Genomic DNA, 15,398 nt, shown 5'->3' on the forward strand with positions numbered 1-15,398 from the left:
TGATGACCAGATGTCTCGTAGGGTTGATAATGCACGGCTTTGAGTTATGGCCGGTTATAAAAACCCGGGTCGACGTAGCCCTGTACGATCGCGCGGGAGGTCGATATGGAAATTCGGTAATATATACCCCGGCGATATTGCACGGCCGCGATAAGAGTTGCAAAACTCTCGGGCACTTTCCTCAGGGCCGCGGACTTCATAGTCGCGGTGAAATCTGATACTTTACGCGACTCGGGATCGCGCTTAACGGAACGCGGTAGTTAGCCACTGGTAAAAAGAGCCCGGTAGCCCCGTCGATTTATCGAGTGTCGAACTTCCCACGCTCGAACATTTCTTTTGATACCAGGCAACGACGAAGTACAAATGCAACTGATACACGGTACTTTGTAATCTTCAAGTTGCATCGAAGATACACCATGTCTCTCTCTTTATTTCTACTACAATATACGCCGATATTATAAATCGTAGATTTATTCGCAAATCATTGAAATAAAAATGTTTACGAAACAGCACAAAATTATTTAGATAATACTTTTCTCGATCGTAGTGTCCGCTCCACGAATTATCGCGCGTGTACACCGCTCATTGCAATGCACTTCTCGCAAAGCTCAACCGCGTAATGAAAAATTATCGCATTGCGGCTCGTCCGCTAAAGTAAGATTTGGTGTTTTGGGCCGCAACGCGATATTACATCGGTCCGCAAATTAACTCACTTATTAACTATCCTCACCGCAGGCTCGTGTAGGTGTTTATTTATGTGCCACAATTATTCTGTAATTAGCCTACAGTTATTCTGTAATTAGCGTTAATAGAGTTTAATGAAAGCTGTAGCTATCCGTTGCGAACTCGTTGCTTCCCGATTAGCCCGAAACTCTAGGCGCATCCCCCGGAGATGCAGGCCGCGATGTACGGATGGTGCCCTCGTGGGCAGAACTCGTGGAGATAATGGCGCGTCTTCGCGTGACTGTGTATAACACTATATAGACAACAAGATCGCATGCCCCGCGCACATGCCCATCGCAAGTTATTATTCTCAAACTCGCCGCGATGCGTCTTGTCGAATAATGTCTCCATTTTTCTTCGTTCCACGCTTGTGTGCCACGCCAATTCGTTCTTACACTGAATACTTATATACATTTAAAATATAATTTGAAGATAAACGTTCAAGTTCTTCTCTCTTTATTTATCATCATAATTATTTTATAAATTGTGTATTCCATACAAAAATTGCGCGATAAAAAGCTCAATCATATTCTTTCTTCGATATTTTGTCATATATTGTGATGTAATTTAAATTTTCTATCTAAATGTAATTTTAAGTACAGCTGTCACATTTGATGAGAAAACGCAGCTGTGCATTTTATATACGGCAATTTATATACAAAAATAAAATATTCTGCTTGCATATAAAAAAGTAATATCTTTAATTAAAATTGGGACATTTAATTTATACAAAAGGCATGTCATGAGTCAAATTTTGTTGAATTTTGTTAAATTAAATAGCTATTTTTTATTGATGCTTTCTTTTCGTATATAAGCTTTTTTTCGTAATAATTGTAATTGCTTTAAGAAAAAATCGCATGTATTATTGATTGTCTAAAAGAAAAAAAAATAAGAAAAAATAAATCTTTCTGTTTATTGGAAAATATACGACAAGTTTATCCTTTTGTTCATTAAAAATAACTTATTATTCCTGATTATTCAATCTCTGATTACTTGTTATCACTTAAAAGATATTAACAGTCAGTAAATGATATTTAGCAAAAATAGCAGATGCTTAAGTTCGAAAAAATTCCGATTAATTTAATTGGCAACTTATCAATAAGCAATACTCGTACTATTTTTTTAACATAGATAAAATAATCAATTTTTTTATATTTAAGAAATCATATAGAATAAAGATTTGATCAAAGATAACAAATGTATAGTTAATAGAAATTTTACGTACAGTAATCAACTTCGGTTTAATTGATCATTGATTAGATTAATCGGAGTCATCCTCAAAGAAATAGAGACTTTTTTTCACATGGATATAGAAATCAATTTTTTGTTAATTAAGAAATTACATAGAAAGAAAGATATTTGATCAGGTATATACTACCAAATTATAGCTAGAAATTTTGCAATTATCAATTCAGTTCAATTAATCATTGATTAGATTAATCGGAGTCATCCTAAGAGAAATAGAAATATTTTGTAACCTGGATAGAAATCAATTAAGAAAGATATTGGATTAAGAAACACAAAATTATATATAGCTCGGAATTTTGCAGTAATTAATTCCGATTCAATTAATCATTGATTAAATTAATCGGAGTTATCCTAAGAGAAATAGAAATATTTTTTGACATAGATAGAAATCGATTTTTTTATTGATTAAGAAATTGCATAGACAGATTTGATCGAGCGGACGGATACTTGGTTAGAATTTTTACATTTACAGAGTAATCAATTCCGGTTCAATTAATAACTGATTAAATTAATTGGACTCACCCTAATAGAAAATAGCACGAAATAATGTCCACACGAAGAAACTTTTTATTGTAAAAAATACAACCAGTATATAGAAGTAGGAGCAGGCGACACAGGCGTATTTGATGAAAAGAGCGACCAAAACCCAAAACGTGACATACGCTGCCATCTCGTGTTGCACTGTACAAGTTTTTGACAGTTTTCGACTAGTCGATGATCGGTACGAACTTGTCCGTAATTCGAGCGATTCGGCTAGACTGTTTTGCGCTAGTATATAAAGTATACATACCTGGTACAAGAAAAGTCTTATAATTTAATAACTATTTTAAAAACAATAAATATGCTTTTAAAATAATATAATTAAGCTAAGAAATTCTATTTCATATGATTAAAAAATAAACATATTTGTTTAAAAAAAATTATAATTAGATCTGCTTTTTCTTCAAAATCCCTTTTTTTTGTGCAAATTGAATTAAGCGAATTTGTATCAAATTTCGTCAGCTCGCAAATTCATAACTTATTTGATCTCACGAAATATTATTCCGTCAATAAAGACTGTGACGACCGTTAGAATCTTGTGTACATATGTATGTTTACGTTATTTATTTCCGTTATGTTTTGGAGAGAGCGACCTTTTGCTACAATGCTTTGTGTGATTATTAACACAGTTTCAGTTCTACACAGTTCTACACAGTTCAAGAAGAATATGGCATGAAATTCATGGCATCGTAGAGGTATTAGCTTATTCGTATCATATTTTTCTTTGGAGCAGTACTGCTTAAAGGCCAACATACAAGAAGAAGAAGAAGAAGTATCATATTTTTTGCGGCGTGATGGCATCATTAGAGGCGGTAAGTGATATATTACTATTATACGTAATAGTCTTAAAGAGCTAATATAAATCTCTGATAACATGAGTTATAAACACTCTGTTTTCACAGAGTTCCATCATGTATGATGTGGAAAAGGAATGGAGCTTTATTAAGAGGGAATTTATAAATATATTAGAAAGAGATTATTTCGGGTATAACCGACACTATCCCATAGAACCTGTCGGTAGCCGTGGCCGTGATAATTCGACTCAACGCTATGCTACCGCGATGGTTGATCACGGGTACATCGAACGATTATATACGGGAATGACGGAAGTCGTAACACAACATCTTGAAAACAATGTACGAGAAGATGTTTGTCGTTCCTTCGATAATAACTTCCTACAAACTTTAAATATAGCATGGAAAAATCATTTACAGTCAATGGACAAGATCAAAGAACTCATGGTGAACGCGAAGCATCCATGGGATCATAAATTATGGGAGAAGAATGTGTATAATTTTATATTTATTGTTTTTCGAGATCAGGTAATTTTCATTTTTAATTTGCATTGTTTTATAAAGATTTTAGAAGTCACAAAGTTCTATTGCAATAAAATAGTATTTTTTATTATTGTTAATTTTGCAATGTTAAATTGCTGTAATTTATTTAAAATGATTGTTAGGTATGTTTAATATTGACGAGTTTCTTATAAATTTTTTAGATAGTCAGATATGAATGTGTTAGAAACCATTTACGGGAAACATTATTAGGTATGATCACGAGGGAAAGAAGAGGAGAAGAAGTTGCAGATCGTAGCGCTATAGAAAAAGCCTGCCAAATGTTAATGGTACTTGGAATTAAAAATTACGCTAACCGTGATCTTCGAGATCCTGATATTTATCTAGATAGACTTTTTTTTGCTATTACATATGGTTATGAGGACCATGAGTATCTTGATTATAAGTACTATTTAAAACCTTATTTACAACAAAAGAACAATCGCCAAGTTTATGAGGAAGTTTTTGAAAGGCCTTTTTTACTACAAAGTGCTGAGTTTTATAGAGTGAGTGTCCAGTATGAGATACGTACAATATTCTTATATATACATGCACATATATGTAACTTGCAAAATTTTCTTCAGGAGGAATCTAAAAAATTGCTGATAGAAAATAGTGCATTATTGGAATATATAGAAAAGGTTGAAGCCAGAATCCGCAAAGAATCTGAAAGGGCAAAACATTATTTAATTCAATCAACTGAATCACGGATAGTAAAAGTTGTAGAAGAAGAGTTAATCAAAGTACCCATGAAAACCATTGTTGAGGTGTGTTTATTTACGATCTGGGTAGCGATCATGTAACCCTTTCCTTAGAACGGAAACGTGAAAAGTAAAAAGTTTAATGTAACTATCTCTTTCTATTGGTGTTGAATAGAAAGAGATAAACTTTTCAATTTTCACGTTTCCGTTCTAGGGGAAAAGATACATGATCGATCAATAGACTAAACTTAAATATATGTATATGTATATCATGTTATATAATTATATGTTTAGCACATAATATATATTATGTGTTATATACCTTAACATCTCTTGTTTGATAGAGGGATGTAGCACACATGCTCAAAAATACGCAAATAAATAATCTTTATAAAATGTATAAACTATTTTCGAGAGTATCAGACGGATTGCGCACTGTGTTCGACTGTCTATCTCAGTTCCTCAGAGAGCAGGGCCGTGCGTTAGTGCAAGAAGAGCAAGAATCAACCACAAATGCCGTTCTTTACGTCCAAAGCTTGTTAGAGCTAAAAGATCGCTTTGATCATTTTCTACATTATTCTTTTAATAGAGACAAGAATTATGAAAAGATGATAGCATCGGATTTTGAATACTTCCTTAACTTGAATCCTAAAAGCCCGGAATATCTGTCGCTATTTATCGACGACAAATTAAAGAAAGGCTTTGAAGGAGTTAGTATTATGTGTATAATTGCATTGTTACATATCGTATGATTTTCGATACAGGAATATATATATTTGGTTTTAGATGTCAGACCTGCAGATTGAAAGGATCCTATATAAAACTATGGTTTTATTCCGTTTCTTACAAGAAAAGGATGTATTTGAACGGTACTATAAACAACACTTAGCCAAACGATTATTGTCGAATAAGTCTGTTTCAGATGATAGTGAACAGAATATGATATCCAAACTTAAGGTGAGAACTAGAACTAGATTAATGATATTCTAGATCAAAATAGTTTTGTTTATATCTGAAACGGGTATTGCTTACATTTTTATATTAAAAGAAGTTAAAAACATTTTTTGATTATTTTTTTAGACTGAATGTGGATCTCAGTTCACATCAAAGTTAGAATGCATGTTTCAGGATTTAACAGTCAGCAAAACTATTATGGATGAATTTAAGGATCATGTTCTTACGTCTGGCGTAAGTTTCAAAATAATATAATAGATTAGCTAATAAAGAAAAAATAATAAAAGGGTTTATTATGACAGAGTATATCTTAAATGCTTCTATAATTTTGATATTAAAATTTTATATAAAGATTAATTTGAATATTTCCATGTGTATAAATACAATATAAATTAGTGTATAAGTTACAGAAAAGATTAACACACGTAATATTCTGGTTATGTTTAATTAAAACATTTTATAAAATTTGTATTTATGCGTATATCATAGATATAGATTATTATTTTATGTCTTATCTGTGTATGTTTCATAAAGACAAATCTACATGGTGTGGATCTAAGTGTCCGAGTGCTCACAACTGATTGCTGGCCAATGCCAATGCAATCAGCCACTCCATGCAGTATGCCCACTGCTCCGCGTGATGCCTTTGATGCCTTTCGGCGCTTCTACTTAGCTAAACATAGACGTCGAAAATTAACGTTACAGCCACAATTAGGTGAGTTATTATTTTTATGTCTTTATCAATATCTGTTTTTACTTAAACATTTAGTAATATAATGAGTGCAATGATAAAAATTTGTACAGGTTTTGCTGATCTAAACGCTGTATTTTATGGACCACGAAAAGAAGAGAGTAATTGCGGAGGCTTGGATATTCCATCATCTTTGAGTTCTATTGGGAATGATAGCGCAAGCAGCAGCTTAGTAAGCCAGCGAAGCAGCATGTGCGGTACACCACGAAAGCACATAATACAAGTTTCCACTTACCAAATGTGTGTGTTAATGCTGTTCAATAGAAGCGAAAGGTTAACATATGAGGTGAGTTTTGATATGAGTTTAAGCAGCTAATTACTCATCTCATATATCTACATGTTACATGAAGAATAAAAAATGTTTATAATTTTTATATATACATATGTATGAATATTGTAGGAAATTCAAGGTGAAACCAATATTCCAGAGAGGGACTTGGTCAGAGCATTGCAATCTCTTGCTATAGGTAAAGCTACACAAAGAATTTTACTTAAAGACCCTCGTACCAAGAAAATTGAATCTACGAATTGTTTCTGTGTGAACGACAGTTTTACCAGTAACTTACATAGGTATTATATTTTTATACAATAAATGATATATATATATATTAACACTTTCGCAGCTGGCGATTGTAGCGCGTGACTATACTGAGAGCTACGTGCAAATTTGTCTCATTTTCGGATCCAAACTATTTTTAATTCCGTTTAAATGCTCATTTTGATGAAATCAATTTGTTGTTAGATAGCTGCAGTAATCATAAATACGAATCATAAAATCATGTGCTTTCCTAAAAATATAAAATAACGTTAAATTATACCAGCAGCAACAAACTACATTTTAAAATAACTTAAAATTACATCAAGTACAATTGGCTACAAATCTTAAAAATGACATAAAATTACGTTAGTGGCTGCGAATATGTTAATAATATGAGTGTGTGTGTGTGTGTGATGTAAATAACCATCTTTTATTGAATATTTGTATCGCTTTTGTTAAGAGTAAAGATCCAGACCGTAGCAGCAAAGGAAGAATCCGAACCTGAGAGAAGAGAGATGCGCAATAAAGTCGATGAAGACCGGAAACACGAGATCGAAGCAGCCATCGTACGAATTATGAAAACCCAAAATCAAATGGCTGTATGTAACTTGAAATTTCTTATAAATATAAGTTCACTGTACACGGTTAATTCATTGATACATATTTTTTGAACGTAAAAAAAATATTTTTTTATTCTAGACAAGCTATAATATGTGTAGAATATAGAGCATAATCAATATATCAATTTATTTTCTCTTTTATTAGCACAATATACTGGTAACAGAAGTAACAGAACAGTTAAGAGGTCGATTTTTGCCTTCACCTGTAATAATTAAGAAATGTATCGAAGGCTTAATCGAACGAGAGTACTTGGCTCGTACAGAGGAAGATCGGTATGTAATGCGTGTTATACATTGACGCTAATATTTACTGAAATACAAACTAATACATTCTACGATTTACAGGAAGGTGTATACATATGTTGCTTAATCCTGTTTTCAAACATGTAAGTAATTTGTAATAATATATATCCTCTTACTACACATTAATGATTCTTCATATTTTATTCACCGAATCATTATTACATCACCATTATTTGGCGTCATTATCGTTATCTTCCTATTATTCTCATTTCTCGGTTCTGAATTATTATTGTCCAGGGGATATTCCATGTCAACAAGAAAAATATATTTCCACAGAGTTTGAATATTCTGTATATATGTATACAGTTAATATATAATGACTATATATTAACACTTATTTAGCTTTAAATTTACAGCGTATAATGTTCTTTACAGGAATATATGATTGGGAATAAGTTGATCGAAAATGGTAAAATATTGAGTACGGCCGATATTGCAAATACAAAGACAAAAAAAATAGAGAGTGCTGAAAACTGTAAGATGATGTGTTTATATCCATTATAAAATATTTGATTTAAATTAAACAACTTATACACTTATATAATAGTTAACGTGCGTTTCTAATGATACAAAATACAATTAAGTTACCGAAGATGATTCACATTGATAATACCGCAATTAGAAACTTTTCTACACTTGTAAAACTGTGATTGTCTATGATAACAAATACTATATGAATACCCAGATAGCACAGTGACGTCAAATAACGTATTAATTTCATCATAATGCCGTCTCTAACGTCATTAAGACGGCATTATGACGGAATTAATATGTCATTTGACGTCACTGCATGTGCTATATCTGGGTATATCGTGAATTTAGGAAGAAAACGGTACATTTACATATAGTTTTATTTACGTCGATGTCGTTTATTTTCTTATATAAAAAACATATGAATACACAAGTGTTGATTTTCATCTAAGTCCATTTTTGGATATATATTAGTTAAGATATGCTTTCACACTATATTTTGTGTTTGAACTATATAAATATGATATAAAATTTGAATTTATGTAGTAATAAACACATTATATACACTCTCCAATGTTTTGACGCTTAACAACTTCCACCTCTTCCACCTAGCTTTTCAATTATTTCATTGCAATTTAATCCACTGACCGTTTTAGTACAACATAGAATATTTATTATATATAGTATGCCAAAAAGTGTGATCTCTATGAATCTGTAAGAGATGCAGAATTTGTTAGCGGGATGATGTAGTGCGCATGAGATTAAATAAAGACGAAGATCTTAATAAAATGCAGTTTAATTCAAACATGTATTGCACTCTATCACGTTGTAGTGAAGAAAGGCGAATTGATGTCATATATGTTTTTATTTTTATTTGTATTCTCTCTTTATTTATTAAGATGGAGTTTTAATATTTAAATGAAAATTTTATATTTTTCGTACACAAAACTGGATAAAATTAAAATGCTACAACAGCACTTATTATTCCTGAAATATTCACCCGATACATTTATTTTCTATACAAAGTTAACATGCTAAACAAATACAAAATATCCAGTTTACCCTAACTATAAAAAGTAGTTTTTGTAAAGTTTCATCATCATATACATTCCTACCGGATCAAGCTGGAATGTAACGACCTTTCGATGATAAATCAAAGTATAATTGGATATGACTTCAAGTATAAATTGTATACACCATGATACAGTTATTCATCATAATTTACTGTACTCTGATAAGTTCATCCCACTTCTTATAAACATTACAATTTGTGTCGGTGTTAACCAATACTGTACAGAGTCGTCTCAACTCGAATCTGTGAGATTCCACGGGGATGAACAGACAGGTATACATTGGCTTGAGTTTAAATCAGCTGACGGGCGGCAGGCATCGTGGTGGTGATAGTAAGTAAAGCTAAATCATTCGGAGTTATTCGGTTAGAAGATGATGATGATTCCCGCCTCTTCTCGGCATGCTTTTTTGTAAACTCGCATTTTTTAAAAACTTTTTTCTATCCTTCAGAAATTCTTCAGCTAGATCCGCTCTCAAGGGATGCTCGGGCTCAGGATCATTCACTAATGCTATCAAAGCTTGGATCACTGCAAGGTCTGCAATTGTAAAATGGCATATGTAAAGCAGGGAGCACACACTTCTGCATAACGCATAATGCGTAAGCATAAAAAAACTGATTGGTCTATTTTCTTATGCACATGTGTATGGACCAATTAATTTTCTTATGCTTACACATTATGCGTTGTGCAGAAGTGTGTGCTCCCCGCTTTTTTTTAAACTGCACGTCGCTGTACTCCCACCTCCCACCGCCGCGCATGCGCGAAGCCACGCTACCACCGCAACATGACCACTGTGACATGACACATGACTGTCCGAATCGCAGAACTGACTGTCTGAAGAGTGCAGGCTGCTTTCGGGACTAATTTTTAAAACAATTTTTTGGCGTGTTAATCGCAGGTCAGTCAGCCAGGAAGAGCCAGGAGTTCGCAAGCGAAGGGCCTTCGCAACTTTCAGATGGCCACGCTCGAGGATAAGTCTATCTGGGAGGATGGAGAGGTACGCGACCCCCTTTTTTTTTTATTTACGAGAATATTTAATGTGTCGTCGACCGAGTATTTTCGGTCTTTTTGACACATCCAGTACTTTGTTCTTTTCTTGAATACCGATAATCTCGTACGCTCTCGTGCGATTGTTACTACGTATCTTGTTATCACTTTTTGACAGCCTTTATTGTTGTGCCATTTTCTCTTAGGAAAGTCCAAAGAGCTTTTAGAAGTCTCACACTAATGTTTTTTTTAACTTTCCTCAATGTTGCACGGATATGAAATTCGTAATCTTTCTAGTTCGTGATAAAATCTATTTCTAACCTCAAATCTAACGCATATAAATACAATATGATAATATCTTGAGACTGCTCCGTGTAGCAACATTTATATAACCTTTTCTCGCGATTCATTAACCCCTTCGTTGGCAGAGAGAATTCGACAAAAAGTGCCAAAAATGGCAGGAAAATTTTTTATCCTGAAAATTTGTACCCTGGGGTTTTTGAGGGCCCCTGATTACGAATCTGAACTTAAAATTCGAAAATTCAAAATGGCAAATTTCATCCCAATTAAGTAATTTTTAGCATTTTTATCCGCCATTTTGGATCCGCCATTTTGAATTTGCAAATTTTGAATTCAGATTCGTAATCAGCGACCCCAAAAACCCCCGTGTAAGACTTGGATGCCAAATCGAAGCAAGTTATAGGAAAAAAAGGTTGACGCACTTTTGCGTCAATGCCACACAGGGCACGGAAAAATTTGACGCACTTTTGCGTCAATGCCAACGAAGGGGTTAAATTATAACGGCTAGCTCTTAAATGATTAATCATTGTGATCAATCTTGGTTCATCAAGTCTGCTAAACCATGTATGTTTGTTTTCCATAAATGCAATACTCGTTAAAATATTCAATTCCCTTGAATCTTCCTTGTAGTTCTAACCTTTCTCTAGTTCTATTGTACATATCTTCTTTAAATAATGTCCTCCAGTCTTTAATAAGCACCTTGATTCTATCGTACTTCTTCCGTTGTCTCCTAAGCTAACGCACCTCGTTTCCTTTCATTCTTACATGACTAGAAATCTATCCTATAATAATTTTTATACTATTATCTACCTTTGATAAAACATCTCCTGCAAAGGAATATCTTTCCTTTTATTTGATAGATATGTTTATATTGATAGACTAAGGTCATTATTACAAAATGCTTTATAGGTTTTTAGTTAATCACTTGAAATCAATGTTAGTCATTTTTTGTACAAAGCTTAAAATTTTCTCAATCGTCAGTGCATTTGTGGTATTATTCAAAATCACAATATAAATATACCAGAATTCTAAAAAATAAATAAGATTTGTAAAACCAGGACTAAAAATATAGAACATATAGATGATAGATATTTGTAAGATAAATATAAATATATGTATATTGTTATTGAAAAAGAATTTGCTTCCTCCAGTAGTTTTGCACTAAGTACATGAAATATTTTTTTTAAATAACTTCATTTTCAACTCACTAAAGTATATGAATATATGTATATTTAGTAGTACAATCGTTGTGTATAGTTAATTCTTACATTTTAACGATAAAGAGGAATTTTGTAAAAAAAAAGGACTACGTTGTCTCTAGGAAACATTGGGAGAGGACGTCCTGCGAATGTCCACGGATGAAATCGTATCACGTACGCGACTTTTGGATAACGAAATCAAGATAATGAAGAGCGAGGTGATGCGGATTTCGCACGAGCTTCAGGCGCAGAACGATAAGATCAAGGAAAACACAGAGAAGATCAAAGTGAACAAAACCCTCCCATACCTGGTATCCAATGTCATCGAGCTATTGGACGTCGATCCGCAGGACATGGGGGAGGAAGACGGAGCGGTGGTCGATTTAGATGCGCAAAGGAAGGGCAAATGCGCGGTCATAAAGACGTCGACTCGCCAGACGTATTTTTTGCCCGTGATCGGACTGGTCGACGCCGAATCGCTGAAGCCAGGTGACTTGGTGGGTGTCAACAAAGACAGTTATCTCGTGCTGGAAACTCTGCCGGCCGAATACGATGCCAGAGTCAAGGCTATGGAAGTAGATGAGAGACCTACGGAGCAGTACTCTGACATCGGTGGGCTGGACAAGCAAATTCAGGAGCTTATCGAGGCCGTTGTGTTGCCTATGACCCACAAAGAGAAGTTCGAGAACCTGGGAATACAGCCCCCTAAGGGCGTTCTGCTCTACGGCCCACCTGGAACCGGAAAGACTCTACTAGCTAGAGCCTGCGCCGCCCAAACAAAATCTACCTTCCTAAAACTGGCTGGCCCGCAACTAGTACAGATGTTCATCGGCGATGGTGCCAAGTTGGTCAGAGACGCGTTTTCGTTGGCCAAGGAGAAGGCTCCGGCGATAATATTCATCGATGAATTAGACGCTATCGGCACAAAACGTTTCGATTCGGAAAAGGCGGGAGACAGGGAGGTACAACGTACGATGTTGGAGCTGTTGAATCAATTGGACGGCTTCAGTTCGACCGCCGACATCAAAGTTATCGCCGCTACGAACAGAGTCGACATCTTGGACCCAGCCCTGTTGCGTTCCGGACGCTTGGACAGAAAGATCGAGTTCCCGCATCCCAACGAGGAAGCCAGAGCGCGCATTATGCAAATTCACTCACGTAAAATGAATATGTCGCCTGATGTAAATTTCGAAGAATTATCCAGATCCACGGATGATTTTAACGGAGCACAGTGTAAAGCTGTTTGCGTAGAAGCGGTAAGCATTTAAGTTCAGGATCAATTATAATAATAGCAAGCATTAACTCTAACTGAACAATAAATATAAAATTTTTTCTGTCTATATATTCACTAATATATTATTAACATCTACATCATATCGTTTAAAAATTATTATATTGTCCCAGTTACTGATTTGTCCTATTCGATCTTGCTACGTAATTTTGTCAAAATAATGATCAAAATGTGATGTGTTTCAGGGTATGATAGCATTACGACGGAACGCAACAGAAGTTACTCACGAAGATTTGATGGAAGCTATTAATGAGGTCCAAGCGAAAAAGAAAGCAAATCTGAATTATTATGCTTAATACGCCGTGTCGCGTTATTTATTTATTAAGATATCTTTTGTATAATAATAAATATAGAAATGTCTAACCTTCATATTTTCTTATTTTTCGGCAAATACGAGATGCACAAAGAAAAACGACTGAATGAATACTTTTCAAAGTCGCATGTATTGAGAACAAAATTTTTAAATGTCATGTTCAACTTTGCTACATAAATCTTGCCTTCTATACTAATACTGTTCAAGTATTATTTCACAATGACTTACAAAATGAAATTTCACACTTCGAATAGGAATTTTTATTAAATATTGCAGATACATATATTTTTTAAGATGCCGTATCGCGCTACAAAAATAAAATTTGAATGACATATATTTATTTTATGCAAATTGGTACAAGGTATAGTGATGAATGTAAAATAGTTGTCAGATGATACGAAGTATATGAAAGAAACCAAATTGAAATATTCACACAAAATATTGATATTTTAGCTTGCACAGTAGACGATATCTGAGTTCATGATCTACCATTTATTAACTAATTGTATATGACGTCCTTCACATCTAGATAGATTACAAATAGATTTAACGAGAGAGAAATCATTAGAAAGAGTAACTTATATGTTATTTCCAGCATTTATAAAATGCTCATCAATTATAAGATAACTTGTCTTGCTTGAAATGACGATACATAATAGAAGATATCATGGTTATTAATCTATAATTCTCATCGCCTTCTGTGACTTCTTTTCCTGATTCTATAAAAATGGAAAAATATGAAATATAAATATCGATATATGAATCTAAGTATTGTATCAATTTAAAGATTCAAATAACTCTATTACATAGTAATACTTACTTCTTCGGTCCTTTTACGAAGCACCAATCGACGGAGATAGCCTGACCTAGGATTTCTGTGCCGTTTAGAGCCTCTTTTGCAGCTTGTGCCTCCTTAAACGTTTCGTATTCCACCAATGCGTAGCCTTTTAGAAATCCCGTTCTTCTGTCCAGATTTAAATGCAAGTTCTTGATCTGGCCAAACTCAGAGAACTTGTCCTGAATATCGTCCTCCTGTGCCTCCTCGTGTACTGAATTTATGAATAAGATCCATCCTTCCACAGCTGAAAGTACATAAAAAATATTAAATTATACCGACTGTAACAAATAAAATGGAGAAAAAAAAATAAATCTTGTAATTCAAACTGAATTAACAAAGCTACAACAAAGATGTTCTCACATCTCTGAGGGCCAGGCTCGTTGTCGTCCTCTTCAACCATATTCATGGACTCATAATGACCAACGTCATCTCTCGTCGACACTAATTCTGCACCATGGCCTCTGCCTTTCCTCTTCTTCGCCTTCTCCTTAAGACGAGCGATACCCTCTAGAAACACGCCAAAATAATCAGAACAACTTTTCACACGGTCCACATCGTTATGATCTTATTGCCATCTGTTTTCACATTTCTCATCATGAAATCTAACGATTTCAGACGAGATTGACGTTTGCACCGCTAATATTATTCAATAATTGCGTGCTACTCCAAAACTGCCAGGGAGAGAGATATGGGGCTTGATCGTTTTAGCTGAACTTCTTGCACGATTCATCTTTCCTCTTTTTTTTCACGTTGGACAGAAAAAGAGAAAAGATAAACTGTGCAAGAAGTTCAGCTAAAACGGACAGGCCTCAGCTTGTTAAAGAGACATAAATGTATGAAAACGAGATGAAGAAGTTATCGAAGAACAGTACGAAGTTGAGGTTACAAGCTAAATCAATGCTCATAAAATGTAACGAGAAAACAAGACTTACGATCTCCCTCGTCATCCACCTCAAACTCCTCAGCGTTATCGATGTCCAAAACGTCCGCCATGGCTAAAATTGAACTATTTAAATAACGTGTACGTTAATCGCTCCGCTTTACGATATCGCGGATATCGCGTTTACTTAGTTTACTACGCGTTGCCGTACTCCGTAGCACTTGACCATGAGCAACAAAACAAAACAGTGACTTTAGCGCCACTGAACACTCCTGGCCCAATGGCGAACTAAGCGTGCGACAAACACGGCGACAAATATTACGGGACCAAATTTAAA

General features: G+C 34.4%; 3 protein-coding genes across 3 annotated transcripts; 2 read left to right on the forward strand and 1 right to left on the reverse strand.

Annotated features, from left to right (window-relative positions):
- Positions 1-3,015: 3,015 nt before the first annotated feature.
- Positions 3,016-9,879, forward strand: LOC139815055 (cullin-3-like). The gene is made up of 15 exons (XM_071781657.1): positions 3,016-3,323; positions 3,414-3,833; positions 4,010-4,351; positions 4,430-4,612; positions 4,891-5,256; positions 5,333-5,503; positions 5,627-5,734; positions 6,035-6,215; positions 6,305-6,537; positions 6,652-6,821; positions 7,250-7,388; positions 7,555-7,682; positions 7,755-7,795; positions 8,088-9,586; positions 9,705-9,879. Exons 1-13 carry the CDS (start codon positions 3,306-3,308, stop codon positions 7,777-7,779), a joined length of 2,484 nt encoding a protein of 827 aa, XP_071637758.1. The 5' UTR covers positions 3,016-3,305; the 3' UTR covers positions 7,780-7,795; positions 8,088-9,586; positions 9,705-9,879.
- A 150-nt stretch (positions 9,880-10,029) lies between these two features.
- Positions 10,030-13,397, forward strand: Rpt5 (26S proteasome regulatory subunit Rpt5). The gene is made up of 3 exons (XM_071782047.1): positions 10,030-10,250; positions 11,862-12,995; positions 13,216-13,397. Exons 1-3 carry the CDS (start codon positions 10,209-10,211, stop codon positions 13,324-13,326), a joined length of 1,287 nt encoding a protein of 428 aa, XP_071638148.1. The 5' UTR covers positions 10,030-10,208; the 3' UTR covers positions 13,327-13,397.
- A 417-nt stretch (positions 13,398-13,814) lies between these two features.
- Positions 13,815-15,294, reverse strand: Tsu (40S ribosomal protein S12 homolog tsunagi). Its single transcript, XM_071782052.1, has 4 exons — positions 15,114-15,294; positions 14,542-14,688; positions 14,164-14,425; positions 13,815-14,062 (listed from the first exon to the last, which is right to left on the reverse strand). The coding sequence occupies exons 1-4, from the start codon at positions 15,172-15,174 to the stop codon at positions 14,032-14,034; spliced, it is 501 nt and encodes a 166-aa protein (XP_071638153.1). The 5' UTR covers positions 15,175-15,294; the 3' UTR covers positions 13,815-14,031.
- Between the last annotated feature and the right edge of the window lie 104 nt (positions 15,295-15,398).

The sequence above is a fragment of the Temnothorax longispinosus genome, chromosome 6 (genome assembly GCF_030848805.1).
Source record: "Temnothorax longispinosus isolate EJ_2023e chromosome 6, Tlon_JGU_v1, whole genome shotgun sequence".
Lineage (NCBI taxonomy): Eukaryota > Metazoa > Arthropoda > Insecta > Hymenoptera > Formicidae > Temnothorax > Temnothorax longispinosus.